General features: G+C 39.3%; 3 protein-coding genes and 1 long non-coding RNA gene across 9 annotated transcripts; 2 read left to right on the plus strand and 2 right to left on the minus strand.

The window, feature by feature from the left end:
- Nucleotides 1-11: 11 nt before the first annotated feature.
- Nucleotides 12-1,630, minus strand: LOC107072007 (BPTF-associated chromatin complex component 1). 3 transcript variants are annotated; one of them, XM_015331555.2, is made up of 4 exons: nt 1,418-1,630; nt 941-1,032; nt 490-588; nt 12-415 (listed from the first exon to the last, which is right to left on the minus strand). In XM_015331555.2, the coding sequence occupies exons 1-4, from the start codon at nt 1,433-1,435 to the stop codon at nt 154-156; spliced, it is 471 nt and encodes a 156-aa protein (XP_015187041.1). In that variant the 5' UTR covers nt 1,436-1,630; the 3' UTR covers nt 12-153. The 3 variants fall into 3 exon arrangements, with proteins under 3 accessions (XP_015187041.1, XP_015187040.1, XP_015187042.1); XM_015331554.2 differs by lacking the exon at nt 1,418-1,630 and adding an exon at nt 1,192-1,325; XM_015331556.2 differs by lacking the exons at nt 490-588; nt 1,418-1,630 and adding an exon at nt 1,192-1,325.
- LOC149030538 (uncharacterized) lies at nt 986-1,263 on the plus strand. The gene is made up of 2 exons (XR_016178657.1): nt 986-1,127; nt 1,207-1,263. It is a non-coding gene; the product is annotated as an uncharacterized LOC149030538 (long non-coding RNA).
- A 68-nt stretch (nt 1,631-1,698) lies between the features above and the next one.
- LOC107072005 (putative RNA methyltransferase CG11342) lies at nt 1,699-4,703 on the minus strand. The gene is made up of 4 exons (XM_015331551.2): nt 3,901-4,703; nt 3,182-3,491; nt 2,484-2,729; nt 1,699-2,350 (listed from the first exon to the last, which is right to left on the minus strand). The coding sequence occupies exons 3-4, from the start codon at nt 2,700-2,702 to the stop codon at nt 1,772-1,774; spliced, it is 798 nt and encodes a 265-aa protein (XP_015187037.2). The 5' UTR covers nt 2,703-2,729; nt 3,182-3,491; nt 3,901-4,703; the 3' UTR covers nt 1,699-1,771.
- A 998-nt stretch (nt 4,704-5,701) lies between these two features.
- On the plus strand, nt 5,702-27,549 carry trbl (tribbles pseudokinase 2). 4 transcript variants are annotated; one of them, XM_015331547.2, is made up of 6 exons: nt 5,702-5,843; nt 5,937-6,161; nt 8,151-8,272; nt 21,656-22,792; nt 23,992-24,293; nt 25,645-27,549. In XM_015331547.2, the coding sequence occupies exons 4-6, from the start codon at nt 22,268-22,270 to the stop codon at nt 26,321-26,323; spliced, it is 1,506 nt and encodes a 501-aa protein (XP_015187033.2). In that variant the 5' UTR covers nt 5,702-5,843; nt 5,937-6,161; nt 8,151-8,272; nt 21,656-22,267; the 3' UTR covers nt 26,324-27,549. The 4 variants fall into 4 exon arrangements, with proteins under 4 accessions (XP_015187033.2, XP_015187031.2, XP_015187032.2 ...); XM_015331545.2 differs by lacking the exons at nt 5,702-5,843; nt 5,937-6,161; nt 8,151-8,272 and adding an exon at nt 16,977-17,609; XM_015331546.2 differs by lacking the exons at nt 5,702-5,843; nt 5,937-6,161; nt 8,151-8,272 and adding an exon at nt 20,937-21,453.
- The last annotated feature ends 365 nt before the right edge of the window (nt 27,550-27,914 follow it).

The following is a 27,914-nucleotide window of genomic DNA, read 5'->3' on the forward strand; positions in this document are numbered from 1 at the left end:
TCATTCTCAAATTCTGTGCGACAAAATTTATTAACAAAAACAGTTTCTTTCTTTACTTTTTTTTAATTGTTTACCGTTAAAACAATTAATCGATTACAGCTTTGTTCCCGATTTATAAATTACAACAATAGATAAAAGACGTTGTGTTGAGAGTTAAGAAGCTACCTCTTCCGTGGCACCTTCAAATTCAAGCTTGACTTGACAATCATCGGGTAGTCCTTCGACGTCCACCTCTGATTCGGATGCATTTAACATATTTAAGGTAACTTCCGCAGATTTTCCAATAAGAGCTTGATTACTGGCACTTTGTTGTTTAGATCCTTGTTGTACAATCGTAGACTGTTGACTTTGTTGTCTAATCGGCACTCCAGCTTCTTCAAAAGCTTTCTTCTTCAAAGTAGTTCGAATTTGTGAGCTGCAAACAAGAGAACAAATTGGAAAACATATTTTTCAATCCTGACTAAGAAATTGAGAGATGTCCTAACTTACACCGTTCTTCCTTTGATGCGTTCGCTTATTTTGTTTAAATCTTCGCTGAAGGTTTTTACCGAGTGACGGAGCATCTCTATTTCCTCGTCAGTCCATTTACTAAACATTATATACATATATTTATATAATAAAATTTTCAAGAGAGAAGAAGGAAAGACAAATAAGTTACATCATCGTTCTCATTAAAGTGTTACGTAGAAAGAGACATGTTTAAATCGCGGCGATTCAAAAAGCGCGCTTTCCGCCGGCACGACTGGTAGGTTTCTACTATTGGTTCCGAGTCACGTGACACTTTATTCATCATGGCGACCATGACGATGATGCCGGTAGTACGTTATACGATCGAAAAACAAAGGAGAGAGCAGAAAGAAAATAGAAATGTTTTTACGTAGGAAAGAGTCGTGTACGAATTAAAATACAATCTACATATATGTTTCAGATTAAAATTTACCCTGCTGGAGAGTCTGTTGTTGGATGAAGTTGCATCGTTAGCTCGCCAAGCTTGCCAAAGGCAGCTCCAGCCGCGCTGAAAATCTCACCGACCTACAAGTACAATACAACAAAAAAGACATCTCGATGAAATAGAAACAACTCTCTATAATTTATACTTATCTTCTATTCTTCTAAGAAACACTAAAGTAAGGAAAAATCAAATATTCTTTTTCAATTGATGACTACTAATGAAGGAAACGCAAACATAACCTTTTGTCCACTCAGAGGCTCCATTGCTCTTGGCATAGCGAAAAACATAGAAGAGGGAAATAGTGTGAGTGAGAGCGAGCGAGCGAGCGAGCGAGTGAAATGCACGTGACTCAAGAGCGGTAGAAAAAGGAAGAACGAGAGCGGTGGGGAGAGAACGGCTGCTAAGCATTATGTGGCGGGAAAGTGCCTAAAATCATCGACTATAAGTCCCTTTTATTTTGCTTACCTTGCTCGCAGAGTTCATCTCACAAACAGTTTGTTGTTGCGCGCATACGCGTGACGCTTAGTACAAAGGAAATAGCTCGTACGGTATTGCCATCTTGCGTCGTTCTCTCGATTCTTTCCGTTAAACAATTGTAACTTTAATGCTCTTTTTTTGTCGAGCCATCAACACCACCACCCCCTAAATGCACGCTCCTATTCACAGTAGTAAACCATTATTAATTAGTTCTTTTTTTTCTGTGTTTTTTTTTTCTCTTTTTTTTTGGTTAATCTTGTATTCGAATGTTTACTTGTTTTTACTTTTATTTGATTTATAAATACATACAAAAATGAATTATAGTTATACATAATTATACAATTAATAGGATGAATTTTCGTTATTTCTAACGAAAATCATGATTTTCCTTTGCCAATCGTTGCTGCAAGTAACGATAAGTTTACGAAAATTGCATAGATTGGTCAAGATTAATTCTATTTGTTCCGACATGTCACCCTTGCGTTCCAATTTCTTTATCAGAGGGAAGTCTTCCAAATTGGCTAATCGCAGTCTCCTCGAAGCATTTCTGTAACACTTCCAAGGTTGTGGCTCGACAACGATCGTGTCGCAGATAGAGCAAGCTTTGCGAAAGAATTTGACTAATCCGTCGTCTCCGTGATTTAGGTGGATCCACATAGAGATGGAGAAACAAAAGACAACGTCAAAGTGGCTTCTTCCAAGTTCCTTTAGATACCTCGAGATGGTTGGGTCACACTCGGAAGAAAGAAATTCACCGTACTCGAAGGTAATTCGATCTGGATGTGGATTATTTTCCTGTGACCTCTCGATAAGGATCGGATCGAGATCTATACCCAGCAGGAAGATGTCGTCAGGTCTTTCTTCTTCGCAATTTAAAGTTAAATTAACATTGAAAAAATCGTATAGCTTGTACGTCAGTTCCTATGTAACACGAGAAATATATTTTGTAGGCTCTGAACAAGAAAAAGGGGGTAAAAGTCGATAAATGGAACTCATCTGTCGGTTTACTTATGGACGATTCGTTCCATCCTTTCCGACAGCTGCCCGCCCTTACCCCTGCATTACAGCCAATGTCTAGTCCCACATATTTCCGGTCCGAACGAACAGACTGCCAGACGTCTCGCGGAAGTTGCCGTACGCGTTCTTCCACACTATGAAATTGGTAGTAATTCATAAAGTTCCCGTATCTGCTCGCACCCGGATCCGCCTTTATTTTCATACTATTCTGCTCTTTTTCTTCTTTTGAATTTTCCCACATTTTTCGACAAATCATATAGAATTGATTCTCACGAATTGCTATCTAAATGAAAAATATGTCTCTTTAAATATTATTATTATTATTATTATTATTATTATCTTTTATTAGAACCGTTGCATCAAAGCTATTATAACTAATCGATAAGATGTTTATGTTTTCAAACGGTCGATTAGTATGCAATCTTTAACGCAATTACAAAGTATTGTGAAACTTTCAAGAGAGAGAAATTGATGTTAATCGTTAATGATTTGTTACGACTCGTGACACGCATGGACCACGTGCGTACGTATGCACGATATATCATCTTTAGGAGCGAAGTTTCGTTGTGTTGTTAGAAGTCATGTTACTTATATGTCGTCGTCGTCTCTATATACACGCGATAAAGATACATGAATGACGGTTGCGTGCGTCTCTACGTTTACAGTTGGCTGTAGCTAAGTAAGTGTACGTATCGTATTAGTTATTCATGTAGTAGTAGTAGTAGTAGTACTCACCACGTTACTCGATTCTTTCAACCAACGGAATACGGCGCTGCCCTACCAAATGAAACACTACTACGAATCCTTACTCGCGCAGCTGTTCAAGATACAAGAGTTTGAATAATTCAAATAGAAATTACAGATTATTACAAAGTTGAACTTTTATTAATCGATCTTTAGCGCATTTCAAACAAGCTCTTATAACTTTGTCATTTTTGAAAGTCGTAGACAAAATGAGCAGGGCACATGGGGCAGGTAGATCTTGACAAGAATAACCGAGAAGTAGACGGTGCTGTCATCTTATGGAAACCACGAGAAATTGTTCCTACTATCAAAGAGAAACGCGTTCGATAATATAATATTACATATGTATTATAAAATGTAGCTATATTTAAATATACGTATATTTGTTTAGATTGATTTATTTGACAAAGGAAAGAAAGAGGATGGTATCATTTGGATAAAGACAAAAGATCGAAGGATAGGATCCAAGGAAGCAAGAGTCAAACGAAGAGACGTCCGCGACCCAGATAAATGTTAGCCTTCGCGAACGTGGCTCAATCACGAGCGAATCCGAAGAGAATCGTGTTGAGATACAATGAGATGCATTTGCGTCTCGCGAGAAAACTTTAGTCATTCTTTATCTTTGTCTTGTCATCTTCTTCGATTGATCGATCTGTCGATAAATTTGTCTGACGTTTTTTATATTTTATATCATAGATAATAGATAATACAGCGCTTTCATCGATCTCTCTCTCTCTCTCTCTCTCTCTCTCTCGAGTTATACGAATTAATTTAGCGATATCGAATGGCACCAATTTGACCCTGACTTCCTGTCCGACTAACGGCACTAATTATGAAAACAAGAGACAAGAAGACAAAATGACGGAGGTCTCTGAAATGACACACCTACAATTATGTAAAATCCCCCTACGCACCGCGTGTCGCAATAATTCGCAAACAATACGACGATAGATTTAAGTACGTTTGCGAAACCGTACACGGTGTGTCTGTCGGTGCGGTTCTCTCATTGAGAGAAGATTACGCGAGCAGAGAATAATTCAATATTTGTAGGTACTCGTATATTTTGTTTAATTGATAATTAGAAAAATAATGATGGAAGAGAAGGGAAGGGGAAGATAGTTGTCCCTGAAAATAGGCAAAGCGTGTCTAGGTTTCGAAAGGTCAGGTAAAAAGTATAAAATGGGCAGGAAGGCAGGCCTTTTGGGTAGGGTCCGTGGCGGCATGAGGTAATGAAAAGCAAGCCGGCCGGTAGGCAGGTGCAACTAACTCTGCTATCTCTCACAAACGCACACAACGTGTGCATTCTCTTGGACTCTCTTCTCGCGGCAATTTCCTTTCTTTTTCTTTCATCTCGCGTTGTTCGACGAGCAGATGCGTTCGTAAACGAAGGCATGTGCGACGAAGCCACGTACTCCTCCAAGATAACGAGGAGAAGAAGAGGAGGAGAAGAAGAGGAGGAGAAGATCAAGAGAGCTCCTACAATGTCCCAACAAGAAGTACAGAGAAAAAGATCCGAGTCGAGTCGAGTCGAGCTGAACCGATCCGATCCGATCCGAACATACAAATATTGAATTTCGTTCGGGTTCTTTTTTTTTCTTTTTTTTTTTTTTTCAAAGAATCTCTCTCTTGCCAAATAGCTTTTAAAGCACGCGAGCTCGCGTATTGCCAAACGCACGAGCAAACCGGTTCTTCGTTGCTCTTTTGAAATATCTCGAAGGGAAAAAAGGATAAAGCGATCGCAAGATTTTGTTCCTGACGCATCGATCGGATTAAACGCGCTCGACTCGAATCGAAAATCTTACCGAAACACTCTTACAAATTGTTAATATTATTATAAAATTGCTAGGCTAGATTACTAATCCCCTCGCGCATTCTGGGAAAACACGTTGTCCGTGAGATATCGAGCGATAGGAGACGAGGATAGAAAAGTCTCCTATCGCTCGATAGAAGAGAAAATTGACCCCAATTTTTGCTGCGCTCGATGTCGGATAAAAGAGAAGATAAAAGACAAGGATTGCGACACCACGCACGAGTTTACAATAATTCTACTAAAAAAAAGAAAAAAAAATCATGAAAAACGTCGAGTAGTCTGTAATTGCATCGTATGGAGCAACGCGTTGTAAAGTAGTCTCTTGTGTTAGTCGACGTTGCTGCAATTTTACAACTCCTCTCGCTAGATTCTTTTTCTTCGTCCTAACAAACAAATTATTCAAATTCGAAAAATATTTGATTAAAAAACGTGGGAAAATGTTCAAATCAGCGGGTAACGCACCGATGATGCATAACTTTGTGAGTGGACGAGATTAGTCAGCACGAGTTGACATCATCCTCGACCCTAGCTCGTATCTACTATATACACATATATGTATATATGCAGGGTCTATGTATGCACAACGAATAAAGGATGACAAGAGGAGGAGGAGGAGGAGGATGCGTTGTTTCGGGTTAGCGTTGTTGGATTATTTATAATAACGATTATTTATAAATGGACAATCACAAATGGAAACTTGTATTTAGAAGGTTAAAGTTTAGGAACAACCGATTAAGATAAGATGAGTCGGCGGTCGATGGCACGAGAACAGCTGGAAGATACCTTTTTCAATAAGTACGACGTCGACTTTCACGTCGACGATACTCATGGTTACAATAATAGGTAAGTTGACAATTTAAACTGATACATAACTCCGGAAGTTGGTCGTAAAGCCGATTGGCGCATCCGGCTTATTGAATTATCTATGTTTTCCAGAGGCATGGAAAATCCGCTTTTTCCGGAACAGGGCTTCAACATTCTTGTCATTTGGGGGAAGAACGAGGATCTTCCTTTGCCGACAAACGGACAACTAAAAACGACCTGACGAGCGACAACAAGAGAAACACAAAAGACATTTTCGTCTTTCTTGGCTCGGCTAGGCTGCATGCTGGGAGCAACCCTAACCCTCCACTACACGTGACAAAGAAAGCCCATGCATTGGTACATATTGCTTCTCGATTTGTGTCCTTCACTCATACCAATGCACCCTACCAGGCACGTGGATTCGACCCCGACCCTCTTTTTCCGCTTTATGTGAATATATTCCTACATTCTATTATATATCGTATCGCAGAACGTGGTGATATTTGGAGAACGTGAATTTTTTCGTTAAACAAATTAAACGACCTTCAGAAATATCATTATAATTATATCGTAAATGTTGTTTTTTTTTTTTTTTTTCTTAACATTTAGAGACGACTTAATCCTCGTTTAAAGCCTCTTTTTCACGCTTAACAGCAGTTTTTAGGTCGTCCTTATAAATGGGCCGACCCTTAAAGGTTCTTCCTTCTTAAATATCCAGAGGATTAAAGTGAATTCGATGTCGAAACGCGGTTAAAATCTGGCCGAGAATCGCGACGAATTGCCGAACGAACAAATAACAAAGTTTATTTGTTAATGCATGAATCGCGATTATGAATGCGATTTATTGAAAGACGCAATGAGACGTTTAAGAATGATATTTTAGAAAGATATAAAAATAACATCTCATTTAGGTTCGTTTTTTTTCCTCGTTTGTAAAAGCGAGGAATCGCTATCTCCTTCCTATTTTTATTCTTTATTTCACAAATATTGGCCAACGTCCGTAGTATAATAGACTTTTGACCATGTTGTTTGTCGAGGGAATTATTCGTTCTTGCGAAAAAGAAAGATGACCAAAGTCATCAAAGATTTGTAAAGTTTTGCATAGTAAAATAGGATTCCGAAAACGATTGGTTCTTACGAATTCGTTGGACGAACCTCCTCGCATCTAGTCGATTCTAACGGAAGCCAATCTTGTAGCGGATGACGCGACTTCCGGGACGTGACCTTAGGAATTCCAATTTATTCGTTGCTAGCTTGCTGCTCGCTGCTCTCTCTCTCTCTCTCGTCTTTTTCTTTTTCTCTCCTTCCTCTTATCTTTGAAATCTGTGTTTGCTCATTGACTATTTTCGTGCTCGCGCCATTGCCACTCACTGATCCGCGTCCTTCTTCGCGATTTTATCGCTATCGTCGCTAAATGACGATCAAATGGAATAACGAAATATCGTCGTTCCAACACTTTTCATTTTGTATTCTTCTTCAAAATAGGCGTCATATGTAACAACGACATTATGCCTTTTTATTTAGGTTCCCTTCCTGTTTCTTTTCTTTTGAATTTTTCTATCGGTATCAAAGTTATGGTCACTGTTAAACAAATAAAGCGAAAAAACAATAACGATGCGTTAAGAAAACGTGAACGTTTTTGTAGACGCTCGACGAGACCGTCCATACGCGATAGGAATATATACCTGAATAATATATCTACTTTGCATCATAATCAAACGATCGAGACTTACTCAAAGTCTTCTTAAGGAAAGTCATATAAACAACATTTAATAAAAGAACTTTCACAGAGAATAGTAACGTGCCAGTCTAACGATTTGTCTGACGAATTTCGAGGAAGACGTAGTATACCAAGTATAACATTATTAACAATTAACAATTATTTGAATACAGTACAGTACAGTACACTTTACTTATATTAGACGAATGATTAGAGGACAATTATTAATGCCTCGAAGTTATCTTTGAGCAGAAACTTGGAAAAAAATGAGAAATATAAATAGAGTGCATATTCATGGTAAATAAAAGATATGTTCTGAATGAACGAGTTTCGTCGAATTTCAAGTTTTTCATTGATAGTTTCGATTATATCGCATATATAGGCTAGATATACGGTACATCCGGTTGCTTGTCTCTAATTCGTTGCTAAAAAAGTCCCACGGTGGAGCAGGAAGAACCGCGCAAAACTGGATCGTTGAGAGACGGATAGAGGAGGAAGACGTATTAATGCTCTCTCTCTATCTCTCTCTCTCTCTCTCTCTCTCTCTCTCTCTCTCTCGCGACGAGGGGAAAGAATACGTTCTTGTCGGATGTCATTATCCTTTAAGAGTATTTGTCTCGTTTCAGATACATCGCGGACGCGCGTATGACAACTAGAGTCTGCTGGAGTGTTGCTTGCTACTTGTGTGGCCATCTTATTCTTCGCATCATCTTTTGCAAATGATCTTCAACACTTTACCGACCACTAGGTAAATTTCAACGGCATATGCAGCCGCAGATTCTAATAACAAATTACTGTTCATATAATGATAATGACTTTTTACCGCAATATCAACCGATAACTAAGTTTTCGGTAGGTAAACCTCTTTCAGTATGGGCTTATTTTGTTTGCATTTGAAATATCATTTTGTTACTTTTTCTTGATGATAGAAAAATAATAAGATAGATATAGATCGAGGAGTTACTCTTGTCGCGAGTGTTGTTCGATACGTCGAGATGAATTTACGTACGACGAGGGGTCGCCCGCCGAGTTGTTTAACCGTCTAACTGGGTCATCGAAGCAAGGATACGTCATGAGATAGATAGACCACGATTTATCGTTAAACGTGTAATACTCGCAAGTATAATAGTTGGATAGGAAGAAGGAATCTTTTGATCAGGCCTTTGATCAGGCCTTTGCAAAGACCTTCGTTAATCGTCGCGAAAGGAGGGTCCTTGGACTGGACCTGGAAATATCGATTCGCGACATTAGAAAAGCTTCAAGCGATTTGGCCTTGAAGTCAATGCTGACAAATCTATCGCGTGATCTTAGCAGGGCCACCAGTTCGACGTGTCTTCTCGAGACTCGACCGAGTCGAAGGTTGAATGAAGAGGAACGAGTGGGGGGTAGAATATAGGAATTATTCCGATCGTGCTCGATCCTTCGAATGTGTAAACATACATTATATACGTGTACATTGATTTTTCATTGCGAAAGGAGAGATACAAATACGTGCTTCTTAACAGTAAAGCTCTTTTCTAATGCTTACTTATGTTAGATAGATCTTTCAATATGCGAGACTTTTCATCGTCGTCAATAGTCATTAAGAATTAGGAAAGACGTCGGACTCTTGCTCGTGTCATTTATTTATACTTCAAAAGAAAAGGCTACTTTTGAGTTATTCAACAAAAGAAAATGCAATAAGAGATATTTTCTTTTGACATTTGTGCCCATAATTATGAAAGTGGTCCAAGTGAAAATAAATTATTTTTTAATTTATCAATCGGATCATGTTTGTTATTTCAATATTGTATAGAATTCATATAGTGTTCAAATATAAATCTTGAAATATTACTTTCATAATTATTGTGTAATTTGTGGATTTTGTAGAAAGGAACATGGATGCGTATTCTAATCATTTATATTCCTTTGACATCGATATTAGGAGATATTATTTATTACAGAAACGTGTCCGTTCGATCAGGATTGGTTGGTTAATAGGTTTGGGAAAGAAGTTGGTTGATTTCGAAATAATTACGGTTCAAACACACAGGTGCAATATACTTTGAGTAAAGTTAGATCGGAATTGAAAGAATCACAACGGTGTTTAGCAATTATTGGCTCGTCTTTGTTTTTCTCGTAGAATTAAATGTCGTTGATACTTCCTAAGTCTCGATGACATCAATAGAAAAAGACATTTCTTCTTTTTCCTTACACATGTTCGTTCGTTCGTTCGTTCGTTCGTTGCAAGTGACGACGCTAGTTGCGTGTTGTTATGTTATTGCGTTAATGCGAATAGAATTTTGCACAGCTACGTTTTAACACGCAAACTCGAATGTCGGTAAAAGGAAGTCTACTGGAAATAATCTTATCGTGTTCTTTTGTTTGATATACGACGCGATTAAATTGGATTCTTTTACAAGACTCGAAAAAGACATCAAATTTGTTGCTTGCTTTCGAAGAAGAGAAAAGTTTCTCCGAGTTAGAAAAAACACTTGAATATTTAGCATTTAAATTAAGTGACTACTTAACACGTTTCTTAGAATAGGATGTTATCTATCGTTGTTTTATACGATCGTCCAAACAAAACGATCTGTTGCGAATATTAAAGATCCAAAGTTTGATTGCAGATGTTATTTCTATCTATGTCATTTTCATAATATACACGTGCACGCATAATCGTTACACCTTGGCGTGGTGATTAGTGGTAGTCGATAAAGAACAGACTCGTTCCACCGCAGGCTGCTTCGAAATCGTATCGATTGTTTTTTCCTATTTTTTTTTTTTTTTTTTTTTTTTTTTTTTTCAACAACAAGTTGACGCAATTGTAGTACGCAGTCATTAACGATAGCTCCGGGGTGAGCGGGAAATCAAAGAACACGTGCTTTTCTTTCTCTCTTTCTCTCACAAGACAAATATTTCTTACGATTTATGAATCACACACGTCCACGTAAAATCTGATTCTTCGTATATATATATATAACTCGTTTCGACATCATGTTTTTAATCGATGTTTTTTGTTTGTTTTCGAACTAGAATTTAAACGAACCAAGAACGACGCGTACAAGATTTCTTTTTACTATGGAAAATAATTGTCGAACGTATTTACCTAGTCGAATAAATCAATCGATCTGTTGGGCCCAACGTGAATTGTGCTACAATAAAATACCTTCTTGGGTGTACTCTTTTGATCCTTTGGAAAACCCGTTTAGACCTGTTAGACAACCCAGTAGATAAAATCTATACCTACGTTGGAGATGGCAAACCGAACATAGTAGAAACTTTCCATTTCTATTTTATTACGCCAAGCCTTGAAAATTTCTTTAACGGAAAAATGTCGAATTTTAGGTAATCTAGAACATTCCTTGTTCGGATTTCCTTTAAAAGGACTTCCCTCAACGCGTTCAAACTACATTACTGTAATCGATAAGAAGAAATATGATAGTTTTCAAATCGAAGATAAGCTTTTCATCAACATCCTAGTATTTATTTCGAAAAGGATGCTCGCATCCTGCCCAATTGTATTTCCGTGTACGACGTATATACGTACGTGCATATGTACATATATACATGTACATATAAGCCTCGAGCAGCTGGCAGCAGCTTTACGTTTCGTCGAGAGAGAAACCGGACGAGGAAAAGGATGCTTCGGAGGAGGTTGAAGGGGAAGAGGGGAGACAGGAGCAAAGCAGCCTCGACTTAAATTAACCGCAACCCCTCGGAAACGCGTGCGAGCTGCCCGTTATACACAGGATACGCGCGTGGCACATTATTTTCTAATTCCGATCGATTTATCTTTCCGGACAGACAAAATATCGATTTTTCTTCTTCTCGTTGTATAGGTGGTAACCCTCCTATAACACGGCTTTATATAAGTTCCTAGAAAATACCGTGTTGTAAGCGGTTTTTTCAGTGGTTTTTTCAGTGGTCTTCTCAGGCCATGTAAATGAAAAGAAATACTTTCCGCAACATCTACAGCCGCGGCTGTAAAAGAAGTACAGTGTTGTACAACACTGGTTTTTGGAAAACACAAACCGTGTTATAGGATCTCGGAGATTGCAGGAGGGCAATCTGTACTTATTATTGCAACTCTTTAGCAACAATAAGAATAATATAATAATAGTCTACTTCTTGGTCTCGATGTTATCTTCTTTTATAAGAGGAAGGTTGCAAAGGAAGACAAGACAGACGACGACCGGACGTTGGAGGTGGAGCTCTTGTTTCTTTTTCTTCTCAAGCTTCTTTACCTTCGTAGCTTTTCTTATTCCTGTTTTATTTATTTTATTTTTTTATTTTTTTTTCAATCCTTCAATTTTTTCTTCCACCGCCTCCGTGCGTACACGATTATTTTATAGGCGTAAACGAAACGAGCTTGAACCGGTTCGAAGCATTTTTCGTCGGTTCCTCGTCCCGGACTTTAGACCGGTATTCATTCCTTCACGTGCAAGATGTGTAGGTAGTTATGCGAGGTGTGTGCATTTCGCAAATTGCAGCTTCAGACCACAAAGCGTGTACTCTGTTAATATCATTTTCTAACTCGTGCTATTTCAAGACGGAACTTTAGGAATACTTTTCATTGATCTTTCCATCCTCATGTGTACGCACGTAATCATAAACGTAGATACTTATCATTCATTTTCTTATGGTAAACTGCTTATCGAGCAGATAACAACCAGTATGACACGTGAATAAATATCGAGAACGAAAATTTATTTAAAACGCGTATACATCGAAATTCGAACGGACAAAGCGAACTATCCTCTTCATTCTTCTTTTATTCATTTTCATTGTACAATCAACAAGACCATTTTACTTTTCTTCCATTTTATCTTTATTATTCACGAATCATTATTATTTATGCCCTACTTTTACTTACTCGTTACTCGTCTTCATTTCCAATCAAAATAGATCTAATTTTTATCATTCTTATTCTTAACAAATAGAAGACGGACCGCCGAATCATTGGAAGGAAGAGGTCGTCGACTACTTATCATCGGTTGTTCTACTTTTTTTCAATTGATTTACCGCGCGTGTAACGTCTTACGTATTGTTAAAAACCAAAAAAGAAAACAATATACGTAGCAAAACTTATTTATTTTCAACGCAAAATAAATGTGTCAATAGTTATTTCGATAGAACACACTCGAGAAAAGTTCAATAACAAGTGTCAATATCATCGATAATAGATAGTATTGTAGTTTTTTTTAGAGAAGGTCATTTTAAATTTGAATTTCATTTGCTTATATTAACAAACAAAGGGACATAGGAACTGCATTTACGGTTATATTATACGTTTGTTTGTATCGTTGAACGGAAGTAAAGTATGCGTTTGCGACGAGGAACTTCCGTTTTGATGATACCTACCTTAGTAGTAGGTAGGTATGTCTATATCGAGGGCAGATAACAGTTTGTACTCGTATTTCTTCAGTTCCGTTAATTGGTTAATCACCAATTTTTGTCACCTAATATAGACTTAACGTTTGGATCATGTTGAAAATCAAACGGAAGCAGGAAGTCGTTCTTGGAATTTAGGCGATATATTTATTTGTTTATGACGAAATCGAAGAAACGTGACCGTGTTGATGAATGTTTGACAAATAATTACAATGTTCTTTTACTCGAGGTTGATAAATCTTAGCGTAGTTTTTTACCTTAATCGCAATTCTATTTCCTTCGTCTTCTACTTTTAATACCTTAAAACTAGAGTTCATCTTATTGATTTATACTTTCTAACATAACTAAAACTATCTCCATGCCATACTGCACGTATGCGAGGAAATAAATTTCATGCTCTGTGTTATCCTGGTGTAACGTTATCATAGCGATATTACATCATCAAATTAGTTTCCTGAGTTGTCCACGATTACAATAATAAATATACGCGTATCGTCGTCCGCAAAGACGTTCAGTCTCCAATTATTATCGATAGTGTAAAGTTGCGAAAGAAGAAAATGATCTGTCGACGTTCAAAGTTATGGAAAATATCTTCGAAGCCGTGTTAAAACCTTGACGATCAAAGTGAGTACGCGTAATCCTTGAAAGTTACGACTTTTCGCAATGACCGAATCAATGACCGAATCAATGAACGAAGTCATTCACAAAGTGACCAGTTGGAAAGAATTCTCGTCTCTCGTTGTTTTTTTTTTTTCCCATCGTGTCTTTCGACAGTGTAATTCGACAGTGTAATTCGATAATTCGTAATTCCCATACCCGCATAAACATAAACGAGATAAGAACAATTTCGATTTATTTTGTCGTGTTTTTTCTTTTTTTTTTTTTTTAAATTCTGTGAAGTAAGCGGCATGACCTGCGTCACGTACGCGATTCGATTTCAAGCGATTACACGTGCAATCAATCGATAGTAATATATCATTGATTAACAGCTGTTAACGCTTTGATCATTTTTCTCCTATCGATCTAAATGATCTAATCGATTCGACCATCATAGGTTCTTCTAAGTTTCTTCTAAATCTTCCTTCAAAATCTTCCTTCAATTTTGATAGCAACAGTTCACCTTCTCCTTTTCGAATATCATCATTCGTTGTTGTTGACTCGAAACCAGAGTGTGTTTACGAAATAAACCAAAGAAATGATGTAATCCTTAACGTCGCCGCACACTTGTTGACAAGAAATTTCTACCTCGAATCGCGAAATTTGTCGATAGCATTTTATCGCGCTACTTTCATATTTTTCTTATTTCTAGGAATGACTTTTGATGAATCTATTATGACGGAAGTAAATGAAGATATTAAAACTTGGATATTTGAGGGGAAACAACTAGTAGTATTATCTCCTTACGAGATAAATGGAATATTTTTAGTTCCGGACACTTTAGTTGATAACCTGCGCGACATGTTGTCTCGTATGTAGCAACAGTCTCGATTCGTTGCACCAAGAGGAACTCGCAGACAAACTCGTATAATCTATGGGTATAGACTATGCTTACGAGCTTCGATATCAATTGACATGGTCGTCCTTCGTGTGCGCTAATTTTAATTCCAAGATATATTATATATCTATAATATATACTATTCAAGAAAGATTCGAATAACTGAATTCTACATCAAACATATAGTTAGGAATATGGGATGAAACGACGTCTTATCGAAATGAAAGATAGGAGAGGACTTTTTCCGACAATCGTTGTTCCTACATTTACCTTTTTCTTGGTTGGTGGGTACGTGTACCATTGCTTGAAAAAAAAACAGATTTCTAAGGAGTAAATAATAACAAACGGAATCGTAGACGCGCGTGAAAGAAGAAGGTTTAAGAAGAAGGAGGGGAGGCGCTCTTAAATGTAGAACGGATACGGTCTGTCTTTATGTTGCAAACGTTAATGCCGTAATCTCCGCATCCTTGAATATTTTTTATCCCCGCGAAATAAAGTTTCCTCTAGAATATTTATCGGACAAGGTCGCTTATTTTTTTCGACTCGTCAAAGAATCGAGAAAAATCGCATCGTTAGAGTTTCTCGGGTGTTGTCTGGGTTATGTCTACTCATCGGTGGACACCCACGCGTATACAGCTGCGGTAAAAGAAAAGAAAAAAGTGGCAGAAAGTTGACCAATATCCGGCAAGAGCAACGACGAACAAGTTTGGAAATTCGAAGGCCTGGCTCTCTCTCTCTCTCTCTCTCTCTCCTTCGATTGGCACGAGATCCGGTGCTTGAATGCCACGCAATCGACCCTATCTCTTTGGACACGCGTCGTCGTCGTCGTCGTCGTCGTCGTCGTCGTAGTCGTCGTCGTCGCAGTTGGTGCCTTCATACCCTTTCTACATACCTCCTATACATATTTCTTCTTGCATGCGTGCGTGCACAACTCTCGTCTTAAATGGCGTCAAACTATTTTATCTTTCTACTGGGAATCGAAGCGAATCACGATGACACCGAAAGAAGACAATGACGGTTGTCTCCTGTCAAGATAATAGCTCTTGCGAAGCGTCCAATTATTTACGAGAGCAGTTTAGCCTTCTCCTCACCATCGTGGTTTCTGCAAACTGGTAGTCGTCATTTTGCGAATGTAGTATTTGACAAATTTGCAAGAAAATTGGAATAATCGTCAATTTGTTCGCGCCGCAATCGCCAAGTACTATGGCGTATGCTTCCCGCGCTTTTTAAGGAACGTTAAGGTAGGCCAAGGGCGTGCGACGATTCTTTCCTTTTGTATTTTTTCTGTCTCTGACAAATTTAGCCAGGGACCGCTTTCAAATACTACGATCGAACGTACGAAAGGAATCGTACGAAAACGTCGTACGATTTGCAAAATTATTTATTTGAGAAAAATCCCCCTTGTGTAATTCCGTTTCTAAGGAAATGAACGAATCGATATTTTTATTGAAATGCCGAGTAGAGTCCCCGGGAATCATCTCTTATTGTTAAACCATTTCAATTTCCCCGCATTTATGACGTGCCGCGTGTCAACCCACCCACGTACACGTATCCGCCAACAGGGACGTCTCTCGAATCTTCTAGACCCTTCTTCTTCTTCTTCTTCTTCTTCTCATATACGAACAAAATTAGATACCAATTATGAAAATAATCTGTCGACGTTTTTAGGTCTATCGGAAATTGTGTTTGTCCATTCTGACAAACACAAATTGTCATCACACTATGATAAGAAATTATAAATAATGATAATTGATAAATATTAGTCAATTAAAAGGATATATGAAAATTGATTACTTTTGTTTTATTCGAAAAATTGACAAAACTTTCCGGTAGACACCTAATAATTTTGTATTATCTTGATTAAACTTGATTCCGTTTTTCTAATCACTTGCTTAAATAATTTTTACAAGAGATCTAGATTGGAAGCGATTATCTTCTGTCTTATTTTTTTTTTTATAACGATAAGCAAATACGATACGATGCAGCGTTGGAGATCTCTCGCAAGTTTGAGCAATTTCGAGCAATGCTTTCAAATTCTTTTGTAATATTCGCACTCGTTGGTCATCGTTAGTTAGAATGTATTAATCATTTAATAGTTGACAAGGATCATCCGACATTGACGACAGCGTAGCGTATACGTTGCCAGTCTGCTTGCAAATTTCCTTCGTATGTAATGTATGTACATACGAAGGTTGTATCTTTTTTTCAATCATATTCCAAGGTAAATTGATAGACATTTGTCAGTAGATTTTCGGATAACGATCTCTGCGTTTCCTTGTCGCGTCGTTATATTTGTACTATTTCCTATTGGAAATGAACGAGCAAAGAAAGCGTTATTCAATGATCAGCAATATAAGAGATAACAATGTGGGATCTGAACAAGTAGAAAGTGTCTGAATAATCAAATGGAAAAGATTATTATCACTTTGTTTTTTCGTCGAAGGAGTTTGGAAAAAGTCACAAAGCCGTCAAAAGACTTATAAAACTTGTATATAATATTTCCAATCAATCAATTTTTCCTTTGCCGAATAGAAACAAAATAGTAGGAAAATAGTTTTGGTACGGGGAGAAATAAAGTAAGGCGCTAGGAGTGAGTTGGGAGTGAGTTAGGAAGACTTGCGCATGCGCACTCGGGAATGACATGAAAGGCGCATGCGCATTGGAGACAGTGGATTTTGGGAAAGGGAAGCCGCGCCGAAGGTGGTTTGAACTAGCCGTCTAGCGCAGTCGTTGGGTGCACGATGGCGCGATCGCTCGATATTGCCTTTTTATTTTCTTTTTGCCGCCGTCGTTTCTGAGCGGTGAGTCGGCCCAAAGCGTTGGACCGTCTCCGTGGTACGCGATATTTTTTCACCTTTTCCACGGCCCTAATACCTCTCCATTTTTTTCATTCATTTTCCGGGCACCTCAAGAAGAAGAAGAAGAAGAAGAAGAAGCAGAAGCAGAAGCAGAAGAAGTAGAAAGTGGAAACGAGTTTTCGCCATTTTTCTTCGTTATTCTCTCTCTCTCTCCCTCCTTTCCTCCCTATTGAGTGTTTCTCTTTTACCGATCGATCTACTACTATTACTACCAGCACTACCACACCATCATCAACATCATCACTACTACCAGACGGTTTAATACATCGCCAACGTTTTTTGGGAGGAAATTAATCCGAGGACTCTCCGCATTCTCCGTTCAGGAACGTACGGCGACTAAACGAAAAGAATTTCTAAAGGTAAATCTTTTAATCGATAGTATCGTCTTTCTTATCCTCCATTATTGTTTTGATATCATGAAAGAGGCGGAAGGATTATCGTGTCCGTGTCCGTGTTCGTGTTCGTGTCCGTGTCCGTGTGAGAGTTCGGTGCAAAGTGCAGTGATTACCGGATCGATGTCCAACCTTCGTATTCTTCCATCTATTTACGTTTACGAGCTCTTTCCTACCACGTCGATTAGATTTCATTCGTTCTTGTTTGGATCATGCGCGAGATGCGTTTCTCAAAAATATCTCTCTCGATTAATCGCGGAGTGAAAAGGCGCGCGCGCACACGCGGTCGACAGAGGAGGCGACAGAGGAGGCGACAGAGGAGGCGACAGAGGACGCTCTTTGTTGTCATTCGTCGAACTTTAATGGCCGCTGCCAATGGCCGCTGCCAATGGTTGCGCCAATGGTTGCGTCAATGGTCTTTAGGCTAACCAAAATTTCACCGACAAGCTTTCTTTCCTTCTTTCCTTCATATGCAGTTCGATTGCGTATTTAAGGGAAAACATTAAATAATCATTACTTTAATGACCAATTATTGACTAATAAATGTTTCCAAGAAATTCTTGCATTCGTGGTCTCGTTTACGCCGAAGGCAGGAAAAGAGAGTAATAAACAAAAAGGAAGGAAGGAAGGAAGGAAAGAGGAAACGATCCGGTTTTTTCCTTTCTCGGTCAATCAACGCTGGGATTCACTAACGTTGCATTGCTTACCCGTTTACAGTTTCTTCGTGACGTAATGAATGGCAATGCTTACATAGTAAAATTCTTCTCGTTTCTATAGACTACTCATATTTATACACCAATTAACGTAATCTCGTCAGAGTCATCATTTTGTAGAGTGACTCGTTAACAAATTTGAAATTCAACTTTTTTCTCTTCATCTTCTTTCGCAAATAGCAAAATATCTAATGAAAAAAAAAAAAAAGAAAAAAATCAAATATCTTGAGATCTGTTGAGAGCCTTGTCGACCTAAATTCGCGAGTCACATGCAAAGACAAATAATAGGATGACCGTTAAGAGGTATTATTCGCGATCGAAATGAAACTAATTGGCAATCGTTGACGTAAACTCGGTCACGTCTTCGGACATAGTTGGATCCTCTGCAGTCGGTCGATCCTCTTTCCTCGGTCATTCAAAAAGGTAAACGCATGCGCCATTAGCATTACAATTCGAGAACGCGAGAGTCACTTGGAACGTGATTCATCGGGAGAATATTCGTGCTCGTTATGTCTTAAAAGACGTTAGATTAAGAGATGACTCGAAATGAAAGCGTAGAGAATATCCTTCGTTGAAAATATTCCTAGTACTTTTATCGAGTTTCCATTTTCAAGGAAACCGCGGGATTCGTTTCTTCGAAAGGTCGACGATCTCTCGTTGCTCTCTCTCTATCTCTACTATAATTACGATCAACGTATCAAAGTGATTTTTTTTTTTTTTTTTTTTTTTTTTTTTAAAGAAAAACACAGAGTGGACGTTAGAATTGGAATGAATTTAAAGTTAGACCTCTCGACGATCGAGAACCGAACGTATTAGGCAATTTCTTTCGCGAGATTGCGTCATGCGTTCGCGCGCTATTAATGCGAGTGCCAGGCTGGCGATATCGGGACGGCGACAGCTATGACGGTCGTATTTCTCTCTCTTTCTGTCTTTAAGTCGCCATTACGACCTTACCGAAGGATATCTGCTCTTATCCGCTGTCGAGATGATTGAATTGAAAGAAGAAGAAGAAGAAGAAGAAGAAGAAGGAACAAATTATATTTCATCTCGTTCATATGATGTATACTCATTCAGCTTTCCATTTAGCGATTGCTTAATCCAAAAATCAAATGTAATCCAAATTTTCAAACATATAGCGACAAATGTAGAATTCAGTATCAAGAATTGTGCGTTAAGATTGGACTTTATACTTTTGGTAGAAAATATCGAGCGAGATATTTGAACGTGTGAAAAAATGACGTAAGGGAGAATTGATAATACGTGATCCAAAGGGAATCTCATCCCCCCATAGGTGGTGGTGGTGGTAGACAGGAAATTGGTCGCGATCGTTGCTCCGTTGATGGAACGCATCGAATAGTTTCTTCAAGTTCTCAACATTGTTATTCTTGCATCATCTTTGGACGTTAGAATTGCTATGAACGCGATCGACTTTCCGCAATGTTTGTCCACGCAGGTGGAATGCGTTGTGAGTAGGTTTTGCGTGCATCCTATGTATATGCGCCACGCCTCGTTCTTCAACTGCAACACTTTTGTCATAGCTATTATTTACTTATCCTTGTTAATTCGAAATAATGAAAGATTAATCGCGTAAATCATTGATAAAAACCGATGGACGCTAAGAGGAAAAAATATGTCGATGTTTTTGCACGTAATTGCTTTCTCTTTCTCTCTTCCATCTCCGCATCTTTTTGCGAGGATAATAAACCACATCCGGAAAAGACAAGCAACACAAAAAATGAAAATGCTATTGAAAGGAAGGAATATTTCATATAATTTGAACGCAAAGTAAATACTCATCTTATTCGTGTTTCGAGTGTTTAGATTGAAATTGGATCGGTCTTATGGGATTATTAACATAGATCGTCGTATTGATTTGCAATATTATCCTCGATTACGATTCATTATTTCTCAATTGTTTCCATCTTCGTATCGTTTACTTGTTAGTCCGATGCGAGTGTTACAACATATATTCAGGGAGTATGTAAAAGTAATAAGAAGAAAGGTCAGAAAACGTAATCGATTCGAATAAAGAGAGAAAGAAGAGTAGGTATTTCGTAAAACGATTGCTCGTCGTGAGTTTCATAAGATCGAGAGAAGAGGATGTTGTGTCGGCTGCTGTGGTGGTGGTGGTGGTGGTGGTGGTGGTGGTGGTGGTGGTGGTGTGGTGGCGACGAGTGGTCTTATCACGAAAAAGGGGAAAGACGATTCATTTGTACGGCCCTGATCCCTGGAGCGACTTTGCTTTTGCGCAAGTGCACGCGCGACTATCGCAACTTGCTTGTAGTGTCGCGTCGTAGTCGTTCGTCGTCATCGTCGTCGTTGTGTAGCGTAGTCGTAGTCATTTTATACAATTGTACCTTGCATTAGCGATTTAACAAGAAAACATCGTTCAAAGATGAATAGACAAAAATAAATAGACAAATATTGGAATCATTCTTTTCAATTCCACGTACGCAAACGGAAGCGAATTGTATGTTTGCGTTTGCAGTCGCGCGCCGCGCGCCGCGCGCCGCGCACCTGCGCTTGACCTTGGTAAGAATCGTTCGAATGGCGTTGTTCGAACGACGAAGGAGAAACCGAGTTTCATTTTCCTTTTTGCGAGCATAATCAAGAAAAAAGAAAAAAGAAGAAAAAAAAAGACGAATGGTAAACGCGTCGCATAATAACGCGATGCGATGTACCGGAAATCGTAGTCAATTCTTTGTTCGTCTCTTTTCTTAAGTTTTTCTTCCTTTCTCACAATCAGCAAATTCGATGATGCTCTGGTGAAAATAAATGGAGGAACGCGAGCTAAATTAGCCGTGACGACGCTTACGCTTGATCGGTTATTTCCTGAAAGCCCTGTGATCCCTGTGAGATTAAGGGCCTGCGGGAAATAAAGTTGAGAAAAATGAAGATAATTGTAGGAGGGCACAACGACCGCTTTAGAAGCGACGATATTTATCCCTGACCTTAACGCGAGATCCTCTCCTGCCGTTGTTGTTGGTAGGAATTGCGCACAACGAGGCAGGACAAATGTCGAAACCGCATCGCCGCGTTGCTTTTCAAATTGTCCATGAATCATAGGACGAGCTAGAACAGAGTAAACTAGCTAGTAGGTAACTAACTTATAACGGTAACAATGAAATTGTGTTTGCATTTCTATTTAGATTTCAATTAGGATTGAAATAATAATTAATTGAATTAATAATCATAAATGTGTGGTAGAAAACGCAAACGCAAACGCAACCGCAAACGCAAACGCAAGCGCAAACGCAAACGCCGTGCAACTGATTGATGGATGCCTTTTTTATTCCGCAGGCTTTATCTTCGAAAGAGCAACCGATTACGGACGAGATAAGCAAGCAACTCGTTCTTTCTTCACGAAGATCTATCTCCATCCGTCCAAGGACCCAACCGGAATACACGCAAGACACGCACCGTAACACACGACAACCGCGCGGGTCCGAGCACAAGTGATATACGTACACATGTGTATTCCTATCTTCTTTTACTTGTATATGTACGTGCACTTATGCACGCAACACATACACATATGTATACAAATGTATAAATGTATATACATTATCTACGCAACGTACCTTGAAGAAACTAGAGCTTAACGGTATTCAAAATATTAGTTGTCGTTTAAGAAACGCCTGAACGTTCGATAAAAACTCTTCTATACCGTATAACAATAACGAACGGTCGCGCACCGTGCCAACTCGGAAAAGGTTGATGCTTCCGCGTTTGGTGTTTGACGAGTTTTTCAAGTGTGTTCAAGAAGATCAATCTGATAAACAAAACGACAATACATAGGTGCGAACAACTTAAACAAAAAAATATCGGCGGATCTCTTAGTTATTTTGTTCTTAAAGAGGAATAACGGGAGTGTGGCGGAAATAAATCGTTAAATACGGGATAGCCAACAATATGAGAGTGGGGACCACGAGGCAACATCATCCACTACAGACGACGACACGTATTTCCAACAATGGAAAGTTCCTGGTTAATACGAATAATCAGGAGGTTCAACAGCAGCAACAGCAGCAGTTGCTGCAACAACAACAACAACAACAACAACCACAACAACAACAACAACATGAGCAGCCGCAACAGCAGCAGCTGCAGCAACAACAATCACAAATATCCCATCATCATAACCACCGTCATCAACAACATCATCACCATCATCATCATCATCATCATCATCGTTATAGGCAGCATCCGTATCAGCAACATCATCAACGACAACAGTCGGCGGGAACGAACACTGAGGAAAATACGAGCGCGGTCGTTCCGCTCGTCGGATTCTCGAGTTGCGAACCAACGGCACGGAACGTCGAGCATCACGGACCAACCATTCTCGGTGATAGATTCGTTCTTCTTGGTCCGGCGGAAGGCAGTGCACTTTACAGATGCGTTGACATCCAAACCGATCAACAGCTAGTCGCCAAGGTCAGTCAACGCATAACATTATCGCATTTGGCATTTGAACCAACGACGACGGTTCCTTTCGCCAAACTTACGCTCTATCTTATTATTTTCTTTATTTCCTTTTGCTAAAAAAATAAAACAAAAATAAAACAAACTTTAAACCGTAGTAACATGAAGCAGGCAATACGTGAGCGTAGATTAACGAGGTTCTCACGGTTAGAAAGTAACGCGTGGCCTACGGTAGAAACGCTTGGCGACTCTTTCAACAGAAAGAGAGAGAGGGAGAGAGAGGGAGAGAGAGAAAACGAGCCATTGACCGGCTCTTTGAGTTCCTGGAAAGCGGATCTCAAATGGTCCTACATATGTACAATTTCTATCTTTAGTTAGTCTTTCATCTCGACGACATTAATCGATAGCTTGCAAATAATAGACATTGAACGTAATACCAAGGAGGACGCTGTTCTATACTTTAACAAGCTATATTTTCTCACAGAGAGATATATTGATGAAACACGCGAGAGAACATTCTGAACGTAATGTTTGAAAGTTGAACGAACTCGATTTGAGGGTGTTACACGTATAGTATATATACATATAAATAAAAAGGACGGAGCAAAATTGCATTGTAAACCGAGCACGCGTTACATGCAAGAGAAGGTTTCGCACTTACGTAGCCTAGCCTCGCGGTCTCTCCACGGTTGCTCCGCGTTTCCATTAACATTTTACAATCGCTCGACGTTATACAATGAGTCGCCGCTTACATCATCATCATCATCGATCTGCGAACAAATACAAGGCTGCACCTTGCCTCGTCGATGTCGACGTCGACGTCGACGACGGACCCTAACCCGTTGCTCGTAATCGCTACTAAAGCCAGGGACGTTTGATTTAATTGACGATTACGTCGTCTCGAAAGACAACGCGACACGATTTCGCAAGCGAATGGGTTGTCCTCTTCCCCTTATTTTTTTTTCTCTTCTTCTTATTTTTCAAGTACACAATTACACATATCTCAAAGATACTCTTTCTCTCTCTTTCTTTTTATCAAAATGAAGGATTTTTCACGAGCAAGGACGATGGTAACACGTTTCGATGTTGCAACACGTCTAGATGAGCGATTGTTAAATGAAAGGGACGCCTACAAATTGTAGATAAATTCCATCTTTAAGCGATAATATATATATATATATTATAATAATTGATCGCGAATAAAATTTCAGGCATTGACTCCAAGTGACAAAGGATGCGAAGCGTTGCTACAAGCACACCTTCGATTGGAGGGAACGGAGGCGGCAAGCGGTCTCGCTGGTATCGTCGAAGGTAGCGGTGGCCGACGTTATCTCCTTTTGGAGGGTCATCATGGTGATTTGCACGCTTATGTTAGAGCACGCAGGAGATTACGCGAGCCCGAAGCGAGACGACTCTTCCGGCAAGCAGCCAAGGCCGTTGCCACGTGTCACGAATACGGCGTCGTCCTCAGGGATCTGAAACTTCGAAAGTTCGTCTTTGCGGACGAAGCCAAGTGAGTCGAATTATGTTTCTTCCTTTTCTACCTTTTCCTATAAAGCTCTAATATAAAATATTCCATACGAGTTGAGTCGATTGTCCAATTGTCCAATTGTCCAATTGTCAATCCAGAGAGACCGTTAAAATACCTATTGAAGTAAATCATATACCGTTAATAAGAGAGAAAGAATGATCGAAGCGGAGCATAAATCGATCTCGAGCGAACGGCGGGCGGGCGGGCGGGCGTGCGTTGTTGGCCAATCGCCCCTTGCACGCTCGCATTCCTCTCCTTCGTCGAATGTATACCAGAGACCGAGAATGTTGCAAGGCAGAAAAGCATATTGGTTCATCGACTGGAAGAGTTTTGAAACTGGCAGGTATAATTAAGAAACGCGTTTTTTAAAATCGTCTTGTCGTTTTTTAAGTTGTCCTTTACCTCTTAAAACCCGAGTACAAACCCGGCCGATTCACCGTTCCATTTGTCTTTGTACCAGCAGCAGCAGCAGCAACAGCATCTTCTCTTTACGGTTTAGCAAAATTTATTCGCACTCTTTGAAAAAACAGGAAAAAGTCACGCACGGCGAAGCATCCAAACTACGACGACGACGACGACGACGACGACGACGACGACGACGACGACGACGACGACGACGGGGTTCTTGAACTCTCGGCCGGTGAAAGTTTAGCGAAGAAAGCCAAAGATATCCATCCCGGTGGGGATCCAAGATTCCCGTTTCTCTATGGTCTCTTCTTCTCGTATGGCAATTTGGTGACGAGAGCCGAGGCCATTGAGCTCTTTTCAAGATCACCACTCGTTCTCTCTTTTTTCTCGTCGCAAGACAGGAAAGATCCCTTCTCTTCCTCGAGAAAGTCGTAGAAAGGATAGTAGAGAAATAATTGGTTGAAACGATTGGCGGCGTAACGCCGATCGTGCTCATTTACCTACCTACCCAAGTATGTAATTATATAGTTGTATACTGTAGGTGTATAGTTGTGTGTTGTGTGTTGTGCGTCGTCAACGTGACTCGAGGGGAGGATAGAGAAAGATGGCTAGTGTACGAATTTATTCGGAAGATAGGAGCTGCTTTTCCTCAAAATATTTCTAACGTGGGCGATAGAAATAGCAATAGAGCAAGCAACACAACGGTTGCGTTGTATTAGCTAAGAGAGCCAAAAGAGGGAGAGAAAGAGAATATTACGTAGGCGCGTTGTTGCGCCTCGAGACTTCCGCGTTGCGCGACTTTGACGAAAGCAGCAGCGCTCTCCTTTCCAATTCCTTTCCTTTATTTCGCTCTTTTATTACTTTTTAAGGAAGACGACGAAGACATAACAAATGATAACGATAGATTGTTCTGTTTGATTTTTAGAACGCAACTACGATTGGAGAGTTTGGAGGATGCGGTGATCGTGGATAAGGAGGACGACAAGTTGACCGATCGTCGAGGTTGTCCGGCCTACGTAGCACCGGAAGTTCTCAGATCGGGAAGAGCTTATTCCGGAAAGGCAGCGGACATTTGGTCTCTTGGCGTTCTTCTTTATACGATGCTGGTCGGACGTTATCCGTTTAACGATGCGGAACACGCTTCGCTCTTTGCGAAAATTTCACGGGGGCAATTTGCTGTGCCGGAATGTCTCAGTCCCCGGGCAAGGTGTCTCATTCGATCCTTGTTAAGAAAAGAACCGTCGGAGAGACCGGATGCCGAGGACGTCCCACTTCATCCTTGGCTCTCAAAACCACTTCGTCTTTCTTCGCCTTCGCCTTCGCCTTCACCTTCGCCTTTGCACTCGCACTCGCACTCGCACTCGCACTCGCATTCGCATTCGCATTCGCATTCAACGTCATTTTCTGCCTCATCGTCCTCGTTGTCCTCATCGTCATCTTCATTGTCATCCTCGTTTCCACCTTCATCCTCCTCGACATCTTCTTCTTCTTCTTCTTCTTCTTCTTCTTCTTCTTCCTCCTCCTCCTGTTATTTCCCTTCGGGGAGATCCGCTTCTCAGGACCAGATCGTACCGGAGCTCGTTAACGATCCTCGACAAGACTGACTCTTCGAAGAAGAGACGATTATTATCCTTTATTCCGCGCGTTAATAGCGCCAGCTCTACGTCTTATTTTAAACAAGCAAACAAACAAACAAACAAACAAATCTTTAAACTAATGTAAGAAAAGAAAGACATGCATATTATTTTTAAGTGAAAAAATTGCGCCAAGATCATCCCTCGTCTCTTTTCGCAGAGAGACTTACCGATTCTTCATTTGTATAATATATGTATTATATATTCCTTGTCTCGTACCATTTCCCTTCGAATGTTAATTTGATTAATATTTCAAATAAGAAGGAACGACGGTGATGGCGACGGCGAGTTTTTACGCCAAGTTTTACGCCAGTTTCTACGCGAGTTTCTACGCGAGTTTCTACGAGATACGATCGAAATATAATGTATTTTCAAGATTATTCAAACGTATCGTGTCGTTAAAAAAACACGAATGTAATATTTTTTACCAAATGATCTATGTCTTTCGAATCTTTCGATCATATCTCGTAGGACTTTTCCGTTGCTTGCATAAAGATTGATAAAGGCAGGAAAACCGATTTAAATCTTAGATATTAGAGATACGTTATCGTTGTTGTTCCATCGGCTTTGTGATCTAAAGCGCGTTAGTTAGAGAGAGTTATTCCGTAAAATCGATCGATAGTTTTCAAGATCATCAAATTTTCAAAAGAAAGCAGCAACGTTTATTTATATTAGGAGATGCAACGAAAATTAAATGTAGAAAAAAGAAATAGAAAAACGCGTGCTGTGCGAATAAGAGGATGTTTGGAAAGTACCAAGTGTTCTTCTATTTGATACCTTTGAAAAAAAAAAAAATATCATTTTATATAACGTCTCTTACGCGGAAGTAAGACTAAAAAACAAAGAAACACTCTAGATCGCTAGATTGATGATAGAAAGGTCTCGAGGAAGGTCTCGAGGAAGGCCTCCAGCTCCTTCTCTTTTTCCATTTACTTTTGTCAAACTGTATCTCGTCGATTCATACTCTAGGTGCGTCTTTAGATACGTTAAAAAGAAAAAAGAACATTTTTCGTATCGTTTTAGTCAGGGTATAATGTAATTATAAGCACCTTCTTCGCAAACGGTCTACATGTATATAATTTTCATCGACATCATCTTACCGAAAGCTACAAGAAGACAAACGATTAACTTGAATAATTAGAAAGGATAACGACGTTTCTGTACATAGGCGAAATAAAATCATGTTTACGACATAATTTCACGAAAACGAGTTATATCCTCCTCTGACTCCTTCCTCTGATTTCTTCGTTCATTCATTTAAAACGTCGATACGATAATTACAACATAAAAGGTGAGTTTAAATAATTGCGCGCATTATAAATTATATATTATAAATTAATACTCTAATTGGTCACACCATTGAGTAATGCAACAAGAACGATTAATTGATTGATAAATATAAATCAAATAAATCATTATTATTATTATTATTATTAATCAATGTTGTATTCCGGATAACTATATCAGCGATACTAAGAGTAGCCATCCGTGATATTACAACACCTATGTGGTGTACTTTTGTTAATTTCATTAGATTGAAAAAAACAAAAAAAAATTAAAA

Source organism: Polistes dominula, unplaced genomic scaffold, assembly GCF_049000335.1.
Source record: "Polistes dominula isolate Pdom_NZ unplaced genomic scaffold, Pdom_raw_medaka contig_11, whole genome shotgun sequence".
Classification (NCBI taxonomy): Eukaryota; Metazoa; Arthropoda; class Insecta; order Hymenoptera; family Vespidae; genus Polistes; species Polistes dominula.